The following is a 20,138-nucleotide window of genomic DNA, read 5'->3' on the forward strand; positions in this document are numbered from 1 at the left end:
TCCTTCCTTTTTCATTATTTTTATTTGCTTATAAGACTGGCATATAACTTGAGGAATAGCAATGTCTTTAAAAATTGTCACATGTAATCTACATACTAACTTCATAGACAATATTTCATATATACAGACAACTACTTCATATCGTATTTGTGCAGCATGTAGTATACATGTCAGCTACAGATTATTGCAGCTTACTCATTGAAAATCGTTTCAATAAAGACATGTTGCTGCTCAATAATACATTGTCTGACGCGACAGTCTTCGCCATTCAACTTTCGCAACAACTTCGTTGGAAAGAAGCCTGCTGCCACATCTTTGCACTGGCGTTTGTCCTCACCATGGCAACCACTACTTCGACTATCGACTTTACAACAACTGCAGTGGAAAGAAGCCCGCTGCCGCATCTTTGCAACGGCGTCCAACTTCACCATGGCAACCAGTGGTTCCAAATGGTTCACTAACAGGCCTTGAAAGGGCAACCCATGTACTGCAAAACCGGTCCATTTTCCCTACATATTTAAATATTTTTAACGCTTCTTAATTGACAGTAGCTGTTTAATAAGCTACGTTTAGTGTATATTTATTTTTAATTCTTGACAATGTTCTTTTAACTAAGAAATTTTAAATTGTAATTCGACTTATAACTCATTGGTTAGTAATGACATCATGCAGTCAGAAGAGGGTAGAGCCTCCATTATATATAGTAAGACGTGCACTGGTTTCTCCAGTAGTGATTCAGTGATTCTCCAAGAGAAAGAGGTTGCTACTCAATGGTAATTCATTGTTTTATAGCTTTATAACTTTATGCATCTTCTTTAATGTATGTAGCCTTCTAATTAAAGCTTTGTATACAACTTGTAGGTCTGAAGATGACCACAGTAGTGGTCGAAACCGGTCACCTTGATAAATAAATCGTGATCGAGACTTTTTAATAGTAAATATTAAATAAGTATATAACTTGGTAAAACAGTGTTTAATTTCTAAATTTTAGGTGCCAGAACGCATATATTCAACAACACAACATCCATTCATCTACGCTGTACACCCCTCCCCCCCCCCCCCCAAAAAAAACCACAAAAATCTTGGTATGCTATGCGCGCGCGCGCACACACACACACATACACACACACACACACACACACACACACACACACACACATACACACGTACACACATACACACGTACACACACACACACACACACACACACACACACACACACACACACACACACGCACACCATACATCGCCATGCGTCTGTGGTACATTACGAATTGTCACTTGTAACCACAGAATGCTGGACGTGGTTCTCATTGTAAGATTTCACATACAGATCCATGTTGTACCCACCAACTGAGATCTGCCTCTACGTACATCAAAGGAGTCACAGCCACAGCTCTACACAGAGCACACCACGCAACAGAGCAGAAACGATGTTTCGCTACGAATTCAAGCACCTACCACGCTTCTCAGCACTGGCTGAGCTCTTTTCCTATTGGCCGAGCAATACCGCTCAGCCGGCTGGAGTGGGCGTGCGGTTCTAGGCGCTGCAGTCTGGAACCGCGAGACCACTACGGTCGCAGGTTCGAATCCTGCCTCGGGCATGGATGTGTGTGATGTCGTTAGGATAAGTAGTTCCATGCATACGTTATCCCACACTACTGCCTGTCAACATCGAGTCCTTTACAGCTTGTTATATCTTTTCTAGTACAGTTCCGATCTTGATGGAGTAAACACTGAATATGCAGAAAGAATTATAATCTTTCAGATTTCCGTCACACTGTTCCAACAATTCAAAAAATGCACCAAACATAGATATTCGTGACTAAATTTCGTGTAAGTCAACTTATGTAAGTTAGCTATATACTGATAATTAATTCGACAGTAGGATAATGAAGTATTTGGCACGTCGGCGACGAAGAGCTTCATTGACATACTGCATGAAATGTGTCGTGTTACTTGGCAGCTTCGGTATAGTCATTTCTCAGTAGGAGCAAGCCCATGAAGGAATGGATAGTTCCGTATCTGGGTTCGTATCTGCAAAGCCATCTAGTGAGACTCGTGTCCTGTCAAAGCGATATTAAATTTTAAGTTAATAACTTCAACAGACGTAAGCGATTCCTGGTTTTCGTCCAGACATCTAATTTGGTGATGACATGATACTATTGCATACAGATAATACTTCCACTTCTTAAAATAGAGGCCTCACCGTAAGTTACCGAGAATTACTTGCAATGTTGTAGACAAAAATCAGTCTTCTATCCATACAGGAAGCCAAGTTAGAATTCCTGCCTAATTCGAGTTCGTTAGAGGAGATTTCACTATCTTAGTTGTGCGAGAATATCGAGGAAAGTAGCCATGGTCGTGTTGAGCGATAAAATCCAACTTTTTCCAAAGCTGTTCTAGGATAACTGAAGTAAACCTAAATCACAGTAGTAGGACGTGAATACAGATTTTTGAGAATGTTTTGCTAGCATATAAACGCGGGAAATATCTAACTCCGACGATTTAAGACGAGAAGAGTAATCTTGAGAACCTGAGTACAATAATATTTATTCATAAGTAATGGAGCGGTTTATGAGATGAGATAAATCAAATAATACAGTGAATTTATTCGAACACCTACGTATTACCTAAGCTTCTTCATCGTATAATTGCACAACTTATTAGTATTTGTTAAATCTTAATGATATTAAACACTGCTGCAGCTGAAATGAGTATTACACCACGTATCAAATACAAAGCGAAGCAGTAAAGATCTGAATTATTGTGCAGTATGCTACGCCTGAATTTCAGAAGTAGTTGTTATGCAAATTACTGACGTGGTCTAAACGCCATGGCGTGAAGCAGAAAACGACTTGGATATGTTTTTGGGTTGTTTCCTCCTCGTCGTTTGAGTGGGAGTCTACAAACAAATAACTGTCGTTGCTTGAGGACCATGACAGACAAGTTATTGCGCCAGGTATTTTACTTGGGCTACACTTCAGGTGAACGAACATATCAGTTATTTTATGCTGAAACATGGCATGTGCAATCAGGACATAGACTGGGCTCTAAACCTCTGTGATACAATGGCTGGTGTCTAGAGTACCTCAGATGTAATTTAGATGTTGTATCCAGCTGTGACTGAAAACACCACATTTTTCATTTCTCCCATGTCCGCCCCCGGTAGCTGAGTGGTCAGCGCGACAAAATGTCAATCCTAAGGGCTCGGGTTCGATTCCCGGCTGGGACGGAGATTTTCTCCGCTCAGGGACTGCGTGTTGTGTTGTTCCAATCATCATCATTTCATCCCCACGGAAGCACACGTCGCCGAAGTGGCGTCAAATCGAGAGACTTGCACCCGGCGAACGGTCTACCCCACGGAAGGCCCTAGTCACACGTCATTTATTATTATTTCTCCCATTTTTCGTTTGATAATAGTCATTACAGTTGACACGGTAGACCGGTACATGTATAGCAAGAGTGCTATGTAGGTTCAGGTGCAGTCTCACATGACTATTACTCTAGAGGAACAATGCAGGTGGTCTACATGCCAGGGGCAATTATGTCATCAAGGACCTCCTTGAAAGGATAATGTCGTCATGAAGTCGGCGGACTGGAAATTTAAAAGCCTGCAAGATGGTGATGGGCAGGAAATTTCAAAATATGCGCGGTAGTAGCAAGATGGAGTTTAATAAATGGAAGAAGGCTCTGTTGGATAATTTTAAAAATGCAAGATGCTGCTTGCACTAAAATTAAAATCTTTTAGCGTTCATGAAAATAATACAGCAAATGAAAGGACAGTTTATTTTTCACTGAAATTTAACAGGCTAATAATTATGTGACCAGGCGTATTCAAATGCATTAGTCATAACGAAGTGTTCCACATCAAAAAGTCATTTAAATTTCTTGACCTGAGTTGTATAAACTTGTGCTATTTATCACACATACACACACACACACACACACAGACACACAAAGCGTAAAAATTAGTGTATTAGCATGTCTGAACTATTTACCGAAATACGTAAGCATATAAAATTCAGCCTGTTCACTGTACTGCATCATGAGCAACAAAAAATAAAGAAAGAAAGAAGGAATAAATAAAGAAATAAATAGAAAGAATTACATACATATTAAGTCACATTTTAACTCTCTCCACCTCCCCTCCCTCACATTCTCTGTGTTCCTCGGTAAGTAATAGTCACCTGAGTGTGGGATAAATCAAATAATATATTACAAAGCAGGATGGGAAGAGTAAAATGAACAATAATACTATACACTTGAATTTTATTACATTTTTTTCATATTTTCACACATCCATCAAATCGTAGTTAACACTGAGTTGCTATTCAAATCATTTGTCTTCTTCACCTATTACACCGTGGACACACATGAATTTTATCACCTTCAATACTTTTTGACAATTCTATCAGCTAAGTATGTTTTGGCAGATATATCTACTTAAACAAAATCAAAATGACACTGAAGTGTGTTTCATGGGCAGACGGTATACAGTATGAACACACAGACGTCAGCTAAGCTTCCTTCTCCTGTGATGACCAGCAAGTGGTATCAACATTATAATTGTGCCTATATGTTAATTCCTCCTTTGAAATTAAATATGATCCCAGACCATCTTTTACCAAGATCTAAAGCATGCAGTTCGACATACGAAATTGCATGCTATAATTACATGAACTACTCCGAAATCAATCTGTTTTGTGAAATGCATCTTTTTTGGATGTCCTTCAACTGACAGGAAGTGCTCACACACAACTTCCCCTTCAGCCGTTGAGACTTCCACTTTATTTTGAAAACCATTACAAACTTCAAGCAATAATCGATGCTTCTCAGATTTCATTTGTGAAGCACTGCCTACTACTTTCAAAGATAGGCGCAGTACTAATCGCTCTTCCAATTTAGTCGGATCATTCCAGTGGACATAGTCGAATATTTTCTGGTGGTTCGTTGAAGACCAGCTTTGACTCGTGAAGAAAATCTTCCTTACCGTAATCATCCTCTTCGTCACCTCCTTGACCTTCGTTACCGTCATCATCATTTTCTTCATCACAATCATGGTCTTCTTCTTGTTCTGCTTCTTCACCGTCTTCCTCATCATAACCATTTATTTCTTCTTCACCTCCAATATCTCCATCATCTGCTTTTTAGAATACATTGATTTCTTTAGTTTTAATGGCTTCACCTTCTTCACTTTGGTTTATCTTCTTCTTGAAGGTCTTACTATCTTTTCGAGGGGCTGACTTTCTTCAGTCCATCTCTGTAGCTGCCGACTGAGTACTGTGATGCAGTGTCTAGCATACTGGACTCACATTCAGGTGGACAGCAGTTCAAATAGCAATCCAGCCATTCAGATTAATTTTTTTCTTATTTCTGCAGACGCAGGTCATTTCTAGCCAGCCAGGGGAAGCTACATTATCAGTAACCAGCTGGTGTAAGACATGCTGTCAACACTGGTGAGAAGGGAGAATTCTATGATGTTATTGTTCTAGTATTTAAGTGATGTGGGGCATGGAATGGCTCGTATTGATAAATTGCAAGTGCATTAGAAACATTGCTACTCAGTCTGCAGCGACCAGCATTGGGCACAAGAGGAACTGGAGAAGTAAATTTAATGTCGAGCTATCTCTCATCGTGTACTCGTGGTGGTTGTTATTTTCTCTCATCTTTTAAGTAGTAGACACTGCTTTGGATGGCTTCAATTAGTGTTTATGCTGCAAGGGACATGGGGCGATTTATTCAGAGTTCACATGAGTAGAATTATTGGCTACAGTGATGTGAAATGCCGTTTGGCAGTAATCATTCCCTGTGTGTGCACTGCATGGCCATGGCCAGTAGACAAAAATTTACTAACATTTGAGACTCAAACCGCATCATACAAATCTCAATGACACATTGGACTTCTGTTGAAACTGGTGAGCCTGTGTATTATTAAACATTAACTAGTTGTAGTTGACTTGCCAAAGAAAGTTTTCTTGTAATGCTACTGGTCGAGTTTTGGAGATGGCGTTAAAAATAAACTGAAGTAAATGTTATGTTACGTGGAAATGGTGTGGTCCGTAACACTACGTGCCACCAAGTCAGATAAATTGAAATTCTGAGTGTGATGATACTAGAGGCCGTTAACGTGTTTTGCACCTCATTAACATGTTTTCACATGTGTCTGACACGCTGGGAGTAATCCTGTGATTTTTATGTAAGCTGTTCCTAATTGTACTTCTTTAGAAGCTAATGAATTTTCTGTAATGGTTGTGGGCCAAGTGCTGCGATTGTTTTTCGCACAAATTTTGACTTGAATCATTTCGATATGTACCTTTTAATATTCAGAGAACTTTACATGTCCGCAATGTACTGAGTACTGCTTGTTAATCTGTGTACGTGAGCATCAGGTTTGTACATCGAGTGCGGGTGTAGCTTCAAGCTTGTGATGGTTTTCAATGCAAATTTCTTTGTCACTAGCACTAAGTATATGTATAATCTGTATGTGGCCCCATTTGGTAATTATTTATATTACATGTTTGTAACGCTGCACTCTTATGTTGTAGTAATTGGGGCTTGTAGGTTGGGCTACTTCCGTAACTGAATTGGATCAGTCTGTTTATTCCAGGAGAATGTAAAAAATGATAAAAGTAAAACTTGAAATTAGTGTCTGAAATCCATGTTAAATGTTGATTTTACTTCAGATTAACCTGCTATTGATATTTATTCTAATTACTTGAAATTAATTTTCTCCAGATTTAACTGAATTGCGCGTAGATTGTTCGTCAGAAATCAAAGATATATGAGAAAGTATTTTAAATTTATGGCCTAACCCACCATCTTCCATCCAGAGCTCCCTGCACGGCTATAACTTTATAACTTCACTGGTAGCAAGATTATGGTTGCATGAAACGGGAGAGGTGTTATACAAGGGAACATAACAGCCATGATTTTGTCACTTGTGGACTTTATCTTAATAAGATTTTACGCTTGGTACTGTTCCTCGTGTTGTCTTATAGGTTATTCCAGCGGAAAACATGTGCATCCAAGTAGTGACTGGCATCTAGTAACTTACAAAAATTTCTTGCGATAGAAAATTCGTATGAGAGGAGAGAGAGTGTGTGTGTGTGCGTGTGGCACGTTAGGATATCCGGTAGCAACAGAGAGCTACAAATAAAATAGTGGCAACCGATAAATAAACCCATAGCCACCGGAATACCAAGATGCAAAATAAAAACGCTACGAATTTGTGCAGCAACCGATTATATAATGCCAATCACCTCGCAATTACGACGTACATGATAAATGGCATCCTAGTATTGACGATTGCTGTTATATCATCATTTCTATTACATTTTACTAGTTGTAAACTTAAACGAAAACCATGTGGAGAAAATTTCATTGTCATAACATTGTGCTATTACCATATAGTTCGTCAGGTGGGTAAGAACGGAACTACATACGAGTATTATGATGGTCGATACATTAAGCTCCAGTTTTCTGCCTGCAATTTTGATGTCAACGAACTGCCCTCACAGGGAATTCTGATAATGTTTGCCAACATAATTACAATTTAAGATCGAAAGTAGTGAAAATTAATAAAATTTACGTAAACATAAAATGAATGAGAAGAGAAGATCTTAAGGAAAAAGAGGGAGTGCGGTAGGAGGCTGGATGAGAGAGTCAAATTTTAATAATCCTGGGCAGTAAGAGTATATAGTGGACAGGTAATATTCACGCTATGACTATATTAAGCACATATAATGTAAACCTTTACATTTTAACAGTGATGAAGATCTATATTATACTACATTGGTTTACTTCTGTACGTCACACACGTGTACTGAATTATAATTTAAAGGATATTCCATACTAAATACAGAGTGTATTGTCTGATTCTTCGTCAGTCAAATGTCGACAATTTGAACTAATCGGTAGCACCTCTTCACTGTTCTTGTATATATGGTACAGAATGACCATACGTCGCGCGTATTTTGCGATAATGCATGTTATCGGGAAATATACGGACACAGTCTTGGATGCATGCAGATATCTGCACTATGGACGTGAAAGCAAAGTTTGAACCCGGTTAATTAACTTGTAAGAGACGGCCTTCCTCCAACACGCGAAGCTCAGCCGTGTGAATAGATGAGATAGAAATGGAACAATAGAACTAGTAACGATAACCAGGAAAGACTACTGGACGTAACGGAATACCAGTTCGATTCTACACAATGTGCGAGAAAGATCTTGCCCCTTTTTTAGCAGCAGTGTGCCGTGGTCTCTAGCGGGGCGAAGCATTAATGATGATTGGAGAAAGGCACAGGCAGCTCCCACTTTCAATCAGGGTAGTCGAACGCACGTATCACTAGGCGTCGATGTGTTGTAGACTTCTGGAATAAGTTCTATGTTCTATGTAATCTTACAACGGAATTCCTTCCCTATAAAACAAGGCAGTGACCGTAGAAACTTCGGAGACCATATACAAAATGGCCGAGAACCTAGAAATTGAAAACTGGTCCTGTCATACTTCCTGTCAAAAAATAACGTATGCACCAGACTCATGTCTCATCTCTCGCAACGAGGGAGGCCGGAGTTCAGAACCACTTCTGTTAATATTCAATGTGAGAAAAGTACATGCTTGCATACACAATTGAAGTGGAACAAAAACTACAACATTACAAAACCATCATGTGACGGAGCTCTGTACCTGTATCCATGACAGAATCAAGAGACGAAACGGAGGGAGAAGTAATGTGAACTTTTCCCCCCATCTTCAAGCTGTTTTTCCCTCTTCGGTGGTACGACTCTCTCAGGCTGAATACGTTTTATTACTGCGGCTCCTCGGAACTGCCACTACCTCATGCAGTTTTGTGGGGGTCATACAGAAAGTCCTCTTGTGACGGACCGGGAGAGACATCTGCACCCCACTCGTCGACAGACACCACGTAAGGATATTTTTTTAGTAAAGACGAGGTCCTCCTGGCATTCAGAGTCAATCAAGTTATGTGTATCAGGAAGTTGTGACACGGAGGCCGCGACAGAAGAAGCAAAAGTGCTTTGGGAGAGGTATCCGACAGAGCTGCGGGAGGCAAATGGGATGCTGAAACAGATGCCTTGGCAGGTGGCTTGGCCTGGGCGGCCTCGATGACGGGAGAATCGCCAAGCGAGTTACCAGTAACCTATTGATGTGGTGCAGTAGCATCATGGCGTCTGAGGGCGAAGAAGACGGTCCTTCAATGGAGGGCTGTCCGAAAAGCAGGCCAAGGTAAAGGGCTCCTCAACTGCATCCGTGTCTGCGACGCTCGTTTTCGTGACCGGGGCTAGCACCGTGGCTGTGACGGCGTGATGTCCCTACGCGTCACCAGCGGGAGAAATTATTCCTCAAAGGTCCACTTTTACAATAAATTAACAGGTGTGGCTCAGTTACAGGGTCCGTGGGAGAAAGTCGGAAAAGTCTGTCTGAAAGCGGCTTTTACTGCCGCCAAACAATCCAGACAACTGAAACTTCTGCATTCGCCAAAAGTACCAAGCAGTGGAACCACCACGATGAGTAGAGCGGAGCGGATAACGGTGACGTAACAGTATCCTGCCAACCTGAAGCGGGTCAATAAATTTAACAGGAACCATATATGACCTCAAATCGAACTGTACAGTACCCACCTGATATGTACTGTCTTTAATCCTGTCTACCACGTCAGGAAGGGCTGCACAAACACCAGACACCAGACGACACAGTTCCACGCGCATAAGAACTCACGTGAGACTGAAAGGACAACAAGGAACACACGTGGTGATATAGTAGAGACAGATCTAAATCAACCCACTCGCCCAAGGCGCGAAGCGAAAATGAGTTCCCAGCTGCAGAGGCGGACGGACAGTCTACATCGGACGTACCCCAAGGGTATGTTAAAGGACACTTATCTTTCAAAATTTGAATCAATGACGAAGTAGATAAATACGGAAGTTCAATGAGGCTTTTCGCGGATGGTGCGTTTGTATACGGAGAGGTCGCAACGTTAGAAATTTAGAAAATTGTAGCGATAGGCAGCAAGACCTGCAAAGGATTGACGTTTGGTACAGGGAGTGGCAAATGACTCTCAGAATAAACAAATGTCGTATACTTCCAATAAACCGACCGATTTAGCCTTTACTCGACGGTCAGACAATAGCAGAACAGTTACTAGAAGCAGTTACTTCCTTAAAGTATATAGAAGAAAAAAATTGTGTGTGAAATCTGATGGCACTTATCTGCTAAGGTTATCATTCCCTAAGCTTGCACACAACTTAACCTAAATTATCCTAAAGGACAAACACACACACCCATGACCGAGGGAGGACCCGAACCTCCGCCGTATGTAGAAGTTAGGTGTGACAATTATTGAATTATGAGAAAAAAAAACGTAAATTAGCTACAAACTACGGCGTGGACACACTTTATTTAAAATGTAAACGTCTCTACAAATATTCGGATTTAGGTTATGACAGGTTCAATACGCCTACCATCATTGGCGATGACGAGTCGCAGACGAATAGCAAAATTCTGCATGAGCCGCTGACGTGTCAGAACATCGATGCTGTTGATGACCTCCTGAATAGCTGTTTTCAGCTCATAAATGGTTTCGGGGTTATTGATGTACACCTTCTCTTTAATATAGCAACACAAAAAGGAGTCGCATGTTTACAAATCCGGAGAAGACCAATCGAGGCCCATGCCAGTGGCCTCTGGGAGCACCAGAGCCAGAATACGGTGCCCAAAGTTCCCCGTCGAAAACATCAGGCACACTCCTGCCTCGATGGGGTCGAGCTCCATCTCGCAAGAACCTTATCTTGTAGAAATCAAGGCCACCTTCAATAATGGGGGTAAAATCATCTTCCAAAACATTCACGGACCGTTCGGTAGTCACCGTGCCATCAAGGAATATCGCACCGATTATTCGGTGGCTGGACACCGCACACCACACAGACAACCATTGAGGGTGGAGAGGTTTCTCGATCGCGAAATGCGGATTCTTAGTCCCCAAAATGCGCCAATTTTGCTTATTGACGAACCCATCCAAAGGAAAGTGTGCTTCGTCGCTAAACCAAACCATACAGCACATACTAATTCCCATCATGTCCCGCGGCCAGCCGTGTAGTTTGAACGTCCTAACGCAAACTGTTCAGATGTTATGACGATTTTATTTCGTACAGTTCAATAATTGTCACCCTGTATGTATCTCGAGTGATCTGACGTGGAACGGCCACTTAAAATTAATCTTGGGTAATGAAGATTCCAGACTGAGGTTGCTTGGAAGGATCCTCAGGAATGAAGTCCATCAACAAAGGAAGTAGCTTACAAAAGACTCGTTCGACATTTGAATATTGCGCGCCAGTCTGGGATTAATACCTGGTAGAATTAGTAGGGATACACAGAAGATCAAATGACGAGCAGCACGTATCGTTACAGGTTCATTTAGTAAGTTTGGAAGCGTTATGGAGACGCTCAGTCAGCTCCTCAGGCAGGTGCTGCAACACAGGTGTTCCACATTCTGAGAATGTACGTTCCTAGAAGAGTCAACCAATAAATTGCATCCACGAACTTATATCTTGCGAATAGACTATGAAGATAATATTGGAGGGATTCAAGCCCACACTGAGGGTTACCAGCAACCTTTCTTCCCGTGAAACACTAGCAACTGGAACAGGAAGGTGGGGAGGTGACAGTGGTACACGAAGTACTCTCCGCCACACCATTTAACGTGGCTTGCAAGCTATAGATGTAACTGTAGAACCATTGTGGTACATTTATGGCGAGGTGCTATTGAATTATATTGAGGAACAGTGATCAAAGGAACACTGTAGGTGAAGTCAATATACTTATAATTATTTCTTGCGCCCCCGACTTGCCTAGTAATCAGACCCAGTCGGGCACACGACAGTAACTACATTTAGTCTCGATTTCTGGTTGTCTCGATCTCCCTATTGCAGAAATCCAAATCATATTACGAGCATTAACTGATCAGTTTAGCAGCCTATTATATAGGTGTGTAGACAGTTTGACCTATTACAGTCTGGATAGGTCCATGAGAGTTTTCGCATAGCTAAAGTGGCTGAGGCGACCTTTTCGCAATAAGGAGGAAATTCTTGTTGGAGTCCTAGTCCGGCTCAAATTTCTATGTCACTGTTGGGTAGTAGATTTATAATTAATACACGCGATATCCAGGAGTTCACATACAGCGAATAAATTTCGAAAATATATTTTACTTATTTGTTATAGTAGTGATGACTAATTGCTGCTGCTAAGTATACAAGTTGAAATACCTCAGAAGCGAAAATGAAGTGAATTTGCGCCGTTTATAAATCACGATACCTGGTAGATAAAGTATGTTGACAACAGAAATTATACGTATCTGAACACTAACTCCATAGATATTCTTTCAGACCAAAAGCATCCGGACACCCATATGTACTGACGAACTGATCACAATATCTAGAGAGAGAGGTGGCCCCGCCAGTAGAAAAGGAACCTGGGTGTCAGTAGACAAGCGGTAAGAGCAGAATGGGTCAGTCAGGTGTTGTTATTGACTTCGAAAGAGGCTAGTCGTAGGATATGACATGGGGAAAAAATCCAAGGCGGGGTGGGGGGGGGGGGGGAGGGAGACACACCTCAACCCATCTAAAGCAGCCCAAGTCGAGTACTGCTGATGTGACTGTAAAGAAGAAACGGGAAGGCACAATCACAGCTAAAGCAAGAACAAGTAAACGATACGTACTGACGGATAGGGACCATCGAGCATTGCAGAGGATGCTTGTAAAAAATCGCATGAGATCAGCGAAGGAATCACTCTTCGGTTTCATAGAGCTACCAGCAATAAAGCTACCACAATTATTGTGCGTACGGAATAAAAAAAAGTTGGCTACAATGATTGAGCATTTCCTCATGAGCCACACATTTCTGGATCCAGTGCAAAACGCCACTGGAGGTGATCTAAAGAGCGACGCCACTCGACAGAGGCTGACTACGAAGGCGTGATTTGGAGTGATGAAACACGCTGTTCTCTGTGGCAATCCGATGCCGGGATTAGGGTTGGTCGGTGCCTGGAGAACGTTACCTGCCATCAGATGTAGTCCAGCAATGAGGTTTGGAGGACATGCAGTTACAGAATGTTTCTGTTCTCGTGGTCACGATGTCGTCCATTCATTGAGCTGAAGGAATCGCTAAATGAGGAAGGATATGTACACATTCTGCAGCATTGTGCACAGTGTGCAACAGAGGGACAGTTCGGGGACGATGAGCGTTCGTACCAGCACGGCAGTATAATATGTTATAGTCACCCTTTATAAGGCAGTAGTTTGTCTACAATACCATTCCGTAACTGTACTAGCTTGCCCAGAGTCCCGACCTTGACTAAACGGAATACATTTGAGATGAGTAAGAACTTCGATTTGCTTATACATGTAATGCCCATATCATTAACGTCGATAGGCAGTAGGATTTTGAAACATGTATTATGTTCGAACATCAACAATAAGTTCGAAGAGATCGGCCTATTGACACATGGTCAACACGAATTTAGAAAACATCGTTCATGAGAAACACAACTAGCTCTTTACCACAGGAAGCATTGAGTACTGCCAACAAAGGTTTTCAAATTGATTGCTTATTACTAGATTTCCAGAAGGCTTTTGGCACCATACCTCACAAGCAGATTGAATTCAAATTGCGTGCTTATAGATTAACGTCTCAGTTATGCGACTCTCGGAGAGGTCACAGTTCGCAGTAACTTTCGGAAAGTCATCGAGTAAAACAAAAGTGATTTCTGGCGTTGCCCAAGGTAGTGTTACAAGCCCTCTGTTGTTCCTTATTTGTGTAAACGACAATTTGAACGGACATCTTTGTTTGCAGATGATGCTGTCGTTTACTGTCTCGTAAACTCAACAGAAGATCAAAACCAACCACAAAACAATTTAGATAAATATCTGTATGGTGCGGAAATAGCTGACCCAAATAATGAAAGTTCGACGTCATCCACATGAGTGCTATAAAGAATTCGTTAAAATTTGTTGTACAGTAAATAAAATCGAATGGTCCTAAATTCAACTAAATACATAAGCGTTACAATTACGAACAGTTAGAAAGAACACTCAGAAAATGTTGTAGGGCAAGCGGACCAAAGAGTGCGTCTTATTGGCAGAACACTTCGAAGATGCAACATATCTACTTAAAGAGACTGCCCATACTACGCTTGTCCGCCCTCTTTTGGTGTATTGCTGCGCGGTGTGGGATTGTTACTAGTTAGTATTAATGGAGTAGAGCGAGAAACTTCAAAGAAGGGCAGCACGTTTTGTACTATCGCGAAATAGGGGAGATAATGTTAGGGACAAGATACAGGATTTTTAGTGTACGTCACTAAAACAAAGGCGTTTCTGATTTCAGCGGGATCTTCTCCTGAAATTTCGATCACCAACTTTCCCCTTCGAATGCTGAAATATTTTGTTGACGGGCATTCTAATACAATAAGAGAAATAAGACCTCGTGCGGAGAAATACATGTGTTTAGTTTTCCTCACACTGTTCGAGAGTGGAATAACAGAAGTACTGTGAAGACGGTTCGACGAACCCTCTGCCAGGCACATACGTGTTATTTGCAGAATAGCCAGGTAGATGTAGATGAACGTAACTACACATTCTGGGTTTGGTTCCTGAGTAAGAATGGTCTGCCATTATTCGGCAGACAATCAGAAGTCTCATAGAGTTCAAGCCTTCATGAATTCGAAGGGTACACACGCCACATATTAATGTCCACATTTTGGTGTCTAGATATATTCGACCGGACAATACAGGGTGGTCCATTGATCGTGACCGGGCCAAATGTCTCACGAAATAAGTGTCAAACGAAAAAAAAACTACAAAGAACGAAACTTGTCTAGCTTGAAGGGGGAAACCAGATGGCGCTATGGTTGGCCCGCTAGATGGCGCTGCCATAGGTCAAACGGATATCAACTGCGTTTTTTTTTTTTTTTTAAATAGGAACCCCCATTTTTATTACATATTCGTGTAGTACGTAAAGAAGTATGAATGTTTTAGTTGGACCACTTTTTTCACTTTGTGATAGATGGCGCTGTAATAGTCACAAACATATGGCTCACAATTTTAGGCGAACAGTTGGTAACAGGTAGGTTTTTTAAATTAAAATACAGAACGTAAGTACGTATTTCGGTTGTTCGAATTGGATACATGTACCTTTGTGAACTTATCATTTCTGAGAATGCATGCTGTTACAGCGTGATTACCTGTAAATACCACATTAATGCAATAAATGCTCAAAAGTACTGTACCTCAATGCATTTGGCAATACGTGTAACGACATTCCTCTCAACAGCGAGTAGTTCGCCTTCCGTAATGTTCGCACATGCATTGACAATGCGCTGACGCATGTTGTCAGGTGTTGTCGGTAATCACGATAGCAAATATCCTTCAACTTTCTCCACAGAAAGAAATCCGGGGACGTCAGATCCTGTGAACGTTTTTGAGATTCCCGATTCTCGCGCGATTTGTCTGCTATTCATGTGCGGATTAGCCGCGACAGCAACTAAAACACCTACTTGGGCATTGTTGCAGGTCGTGGTTGACGTTTCACATGTGGCTGAACACTTCCTGTTTCCTTAAATAACGTAACTGTCCGGCAAACGGTCCGGGCACTTGGATGATGTCGTCCAAGATACCGAGGAGCATACATAGCACACGCCCGTTGGGCATTTTGATCGCAATAGCCATATGGTTCAAATGGCTCTGAGCACTATGGGACTTAACTTCTGAGTCATCAGTCCCCTAGAACTTAGAACTACTTAAACCTAACTAACCTAAGGACATCACACACATCCATGCCCTAGGCAGGATTCGAACCTGCGACCGTAGCAGTCGCGCGGTTCCAGACAGTAGCACCAGAACCACTAGACCACTCCGGCCAGCACAATAGCCATACATCAATACGATATCGACCTTTTCCGCAGTTGGTAAACTGTCCATTTTAACACGGGTAATGTATCACGAAGCAAATACCGTCCGCACTGGAGGAATGTTACATGATACCGCGTACTTATACGTTTGTGATTATTACAGCACCATCTATCAGAAATCGAAAAAAGTGGTTCAACTAAAACATTAATATTTCTTTACGTACTACACGAATATCTAATAAAAAAATGGGGGTTCCTATTTTAAAAAAACGCAGTTGATATCCGTTTGACCTATGGCAGCGCCATCTAGCGGGACAACCATAGCGCCACCTGGTTTCCCCCTTCAAGTTAGACGAATTTCGTTCTTTGTAGTTTTTTCGTTTGATGCTTATTTCGTGAGGTATTTGGCCCGGTCACTATCAATGAACCACCCTGTATATTCCTACTCTATCGAATATTAGAGCACTTAATGGACTTATATCATCCCCTTCAATTATCGACCTTAATGACAGTAAAAATTAAACCGCGTGTACCTAATGGAAATTTGGGAAAAGCAATCGTCACCGAAGTTAATCTGTCGGTAAAGAGGGAGGAAAGGGTTATATCTAAATGAAAGGAAAAATGCAAAAGAAACTGGTGGAAATTAGTTTTGAAAAACGGTAAAGTTAATAAATAAAGTAAATGTGCGGTCGTTACGTTAACAATTAACTGGCGTTAATTAGATATTTTAGATTTAGGGGAAATTACGGTCGCCAGTCCTATGGGCAACTACTATAATAACTGAAAGAGAAAGATTATTGCACTTATAATTAGCACTAAAAGCGTGGCAACTTAAGGTTGACACATGTTGTGTGAAAACTGAATGTTTGTCAGAAGTAATAAATTTCGCTACACTCTGACTTAATTTAGCAAAAGAATTAATAAAACCGGAAAATTGAAAATTAATTTAGTGACTGAAATTAATAGTGAACTTTTTTTCTGAAGCACTACGAAATTCAATAAAATAAGGTTAGTCTTGGGCTACTTCAACAATCATTTAAAAAAAAACTTGAATCTACACAATTTAGAAAAATAGATTTAACTTTGAACTTGAATTAAATGATTCTGAACAATTAACAATAATAAAATTTCGTACGTACCAAGCTGAACTGCAGTCACAGGTAAGCTAAAATACGGTAACAAAATTCGCACTCTTAATTTGTGCTTGTGTAATCTAAATATTGTAGCCAGGTATGAATACTTTAACTGAACTTTGAAATTAAAGCAGTGAAACGGAATGATATTATTTTAATGCTGGCGTTTGAATTTCAACTACACACGGGTTCATTTTGGAAAAGGAAGGGACCCTGCTTGGTAATGCAATTGGGACAATGAGCAACAAAGGTTCATGCTAAGTTGCTGTAATTTTATGATGCAAATAGAAGGGTTTGAAAAGCTGAGGTCTGCCATACAGTTCTAAAACTTTACGTGCTTTCAGTCTTGCTTGTTGGTTGATTGAAGGTTTGAAACCGTTGTTCGAGGAGGTGGCGACAATCACTTATTGTCAGCCGTAGCTGTTGCAGAAGCTGGATGTTGGCGCGCCTTCTTCTCGACACGGTCACCAGGCGAAACGGGCTCTTGATGTGTGCCAGCTAATGTTTCCCGTCCGTGACACTGTGCCAGAAACTACCATAGCAAGTCGAGCGCAATTACATGCTGCCAAACCCCGAAAGCGCGGCGACACGCAGGAGCGTCACTCAACACAGCTGCTCCACCGCCCCTACTCCAGCCAGACTCCGCTCTGCCCGCGCTCCACGCGGCAGAGTTTACACTACCAAAGATCCTAAACATTTTGGTTCTCCACACGACCTATCGATGTAATCGTTCGATAGCATAGTTTTCCCTAGGCAAGACCCAGCGTAAAAATACAAATAGTATTTACAAAACAAACCAATTATACATCGACATATATATATATATATATATATATATATATATATATATATATATATACACACTCCTGGAAATGGAAAAAAGAACACATTGACACCGGTGTGTCAGACCCACCATACTTGCTCCGGACACTGCGAGAGGGCTGTACAAGCAATGATCACATGCACGGCACAGCGGACACACCAGGAACCGCGGTGTTGGCCGTCGAATGGCGCTAGCTGCGCAGCATTTGTGCACCGCCGCCGTCAGTGTCAGCCAGTTTGCCGTGGCATACGGAGCTCCATCGCAGTCTTTAACACTGGTAGCATGCCGCGACAGCGTGGACGTGAACCGTATGTGCAGTTGACGGACTTTGAGCGAGGGCGTATAGTGGGCATGCGGGAGGCCGGGTGGACGTACCGCCGAATTGCTCAACACGTGGGGCGTGAGGTCTCCACAGTACATCGATGTTGTCGCCAGTGGTCGGCGGAAGGTGCACGTGCCCGTCGACCTGAGACCGGACCGCAGCGACGCACGGATGCACGCCAAGACCGTAGGATCCTACGCAGTGCCGTAGGGGACCGCACCGCCACTTCCCAGCAAATTAGGGACACTGTTGCTCCTGGGGTATCGGCGAGGACCATTCGCAACCGTCTCCATGAAGCTGGGCTACGGTCCCGCACACTGTTAGGCCGTCTTCCGCTCACGCCCCAACATCGTGCAGCCCGCCTCCAGTGGTGTCGCGACAGGCGTGAATGGAGGGACGAATGGAGACGTGTCGTCTTCAGCGATGAGAATCGCTTCTGCCTTGGTGCCAATGATGGTCGTATGGGTGTTTGGCGCCGTGCAGGTGAGCGCCACAATCAGGACTGCATACGACCGAGGCACACAGGGCCAACACCCGGCATCATGGTGTGGGGAGCGATCTCCTACACTGGCCGTACACCACTGGTGATCGTCGAGAGGACACTGAATAGTGCACGGTACATCCAAACCGTCATCGAACCCATCGTTCTACCATTCCTAGACCGGCTAGGGAACTTGCTGTTCCAACAGGACAATGCACATCCGCATGTATCCCGTGAGACCCAAGTGCTTTAGAAGGTGTAAGTCAACTACCCTGGCCAGCAAGATCTCCGGATCTGTCCCCCATTGAGCATGTTTGGGACTGGATGAAGCGTCGTCTCACGCGGTCTGCACGTCCAGCACGAACGCTGGTCCAACTGAGGCGTCAGGTGGAAATGGCATGGCAAGCCGTTCCACAGGACTACATCCAGCATCTCTACGATCGTCTCCATGGGAGAATAGCAGCCTGCATTGCTGCGAAAGGTGGATATACACTGTACTAGTGCCGACATTGTGCATGCTCTGTTGCCTGTGTCTATGTGCCTGTGGTTCTGTCAGTGTGATCATGTGATGTATCTGACCCCAGGAATGTGTCAATAAAGTTTCCCCTTCCTGGGACAATGAATTCACGGTGTTCTTATTTCAATTTCCAGGAGTGTATATACAAATAGTAAAACAATTACAATATATAAAGACACAGAAATGTCATATCTTCAGGTAACAAAATAAGGAAAAATTTTTTTAGTATAATAGATAGAAGGATATGCATTTCCGGCGTTACAGACTGTTGGAAGTAATCTCCTTCAAATTATCCATATTGTCAATATACACAGCTTGGAGATGTCAGACGACGAGATTACTTTTATCCAAACGAACATGTTCCGTTCTAACCTAGTGATTCTGCCCCACATAACGCATGACGTAGGTAACAGTTGACGGTGGTTGCAGCGCGTGCTGCTGGAGCAGCCGCGCAGCAGCGTGGACCCCGTGATGGTGGTGGTGCACGGCGTCGAGCTGGGCCACCTGCTCGACCTCATCTACAGGGGCGAGGTGCGCGTCTCGGCGGGCGAGCTGCCGCGCTTTCTCGAGTGCGCCAGAATACTTGGCGTACGCATGCTGCAATCGACCGCACTGCGCATCTGCGCCGCCCTGGCCGACACAGAAGCTGACCCTGCCGAAGGACAACTCGTGAGGAGCTCCACAACCGAAAAGCAGGTTTGACACTCCAGTCCAGGATTCTTCCAATCTCCTTCATTTTTACTATCCTTATTCTAGAACAGATCTGGATTTCTACAGTTTAGGAAATGTTGCACCGCAAAACTCGTCGTCATTCGGGAAACGTCAGCCACATGGTGATTCCATGTGAGGTAAAAGTTACAGGAGTACTACTTTTATGACGACTTTGATCCATAATTCAAGCCTCTGCCGCTAGTTTGAGGTTCTGCCACTGCGCTGCCG

At 42.6% G+C, this 20,138-nt stretch overlaps 1 protein-coding gene across 1 annotated transcript in view; it reads left to right on the top strand.

Annotated features, from left to right (window-relative positions):
• LOC126413166 (longitudinals lacking protein-like) overlaps nt 1-19,901 on the top strand; it is a 115,016-nt gene extending 95,115 nt beyond the window's left edge. The window contains exon 3 of the mRNA XM_050083061.1: nt 19,629-19,901. Coding sequence (XP_049939018.1) covers nt 19,629-19,901 — 273 coding nt within the window. The remainder of the gene's footprint in view (nt 1-19,628) is intronic.
• Nucleotides 19,902-20,138: the final 237 nt, after the last annotated feature.

Source organism: Schistocerca serialis, chromosome 7, assembly GCF_023864345.2.
Source record: "Schistocerca serialis cubense isolate TAMUIC-IGC-003099 chromosome 7, iqSchSeri2.2, whole genome shotgun sequence".
NCBI classification, from domain to species: Eukaryota; Metazoa; Arthropoda; class Insecta; order Orthoptera; family Acrididae; genus Schistocerca; species Schistocerca serialis.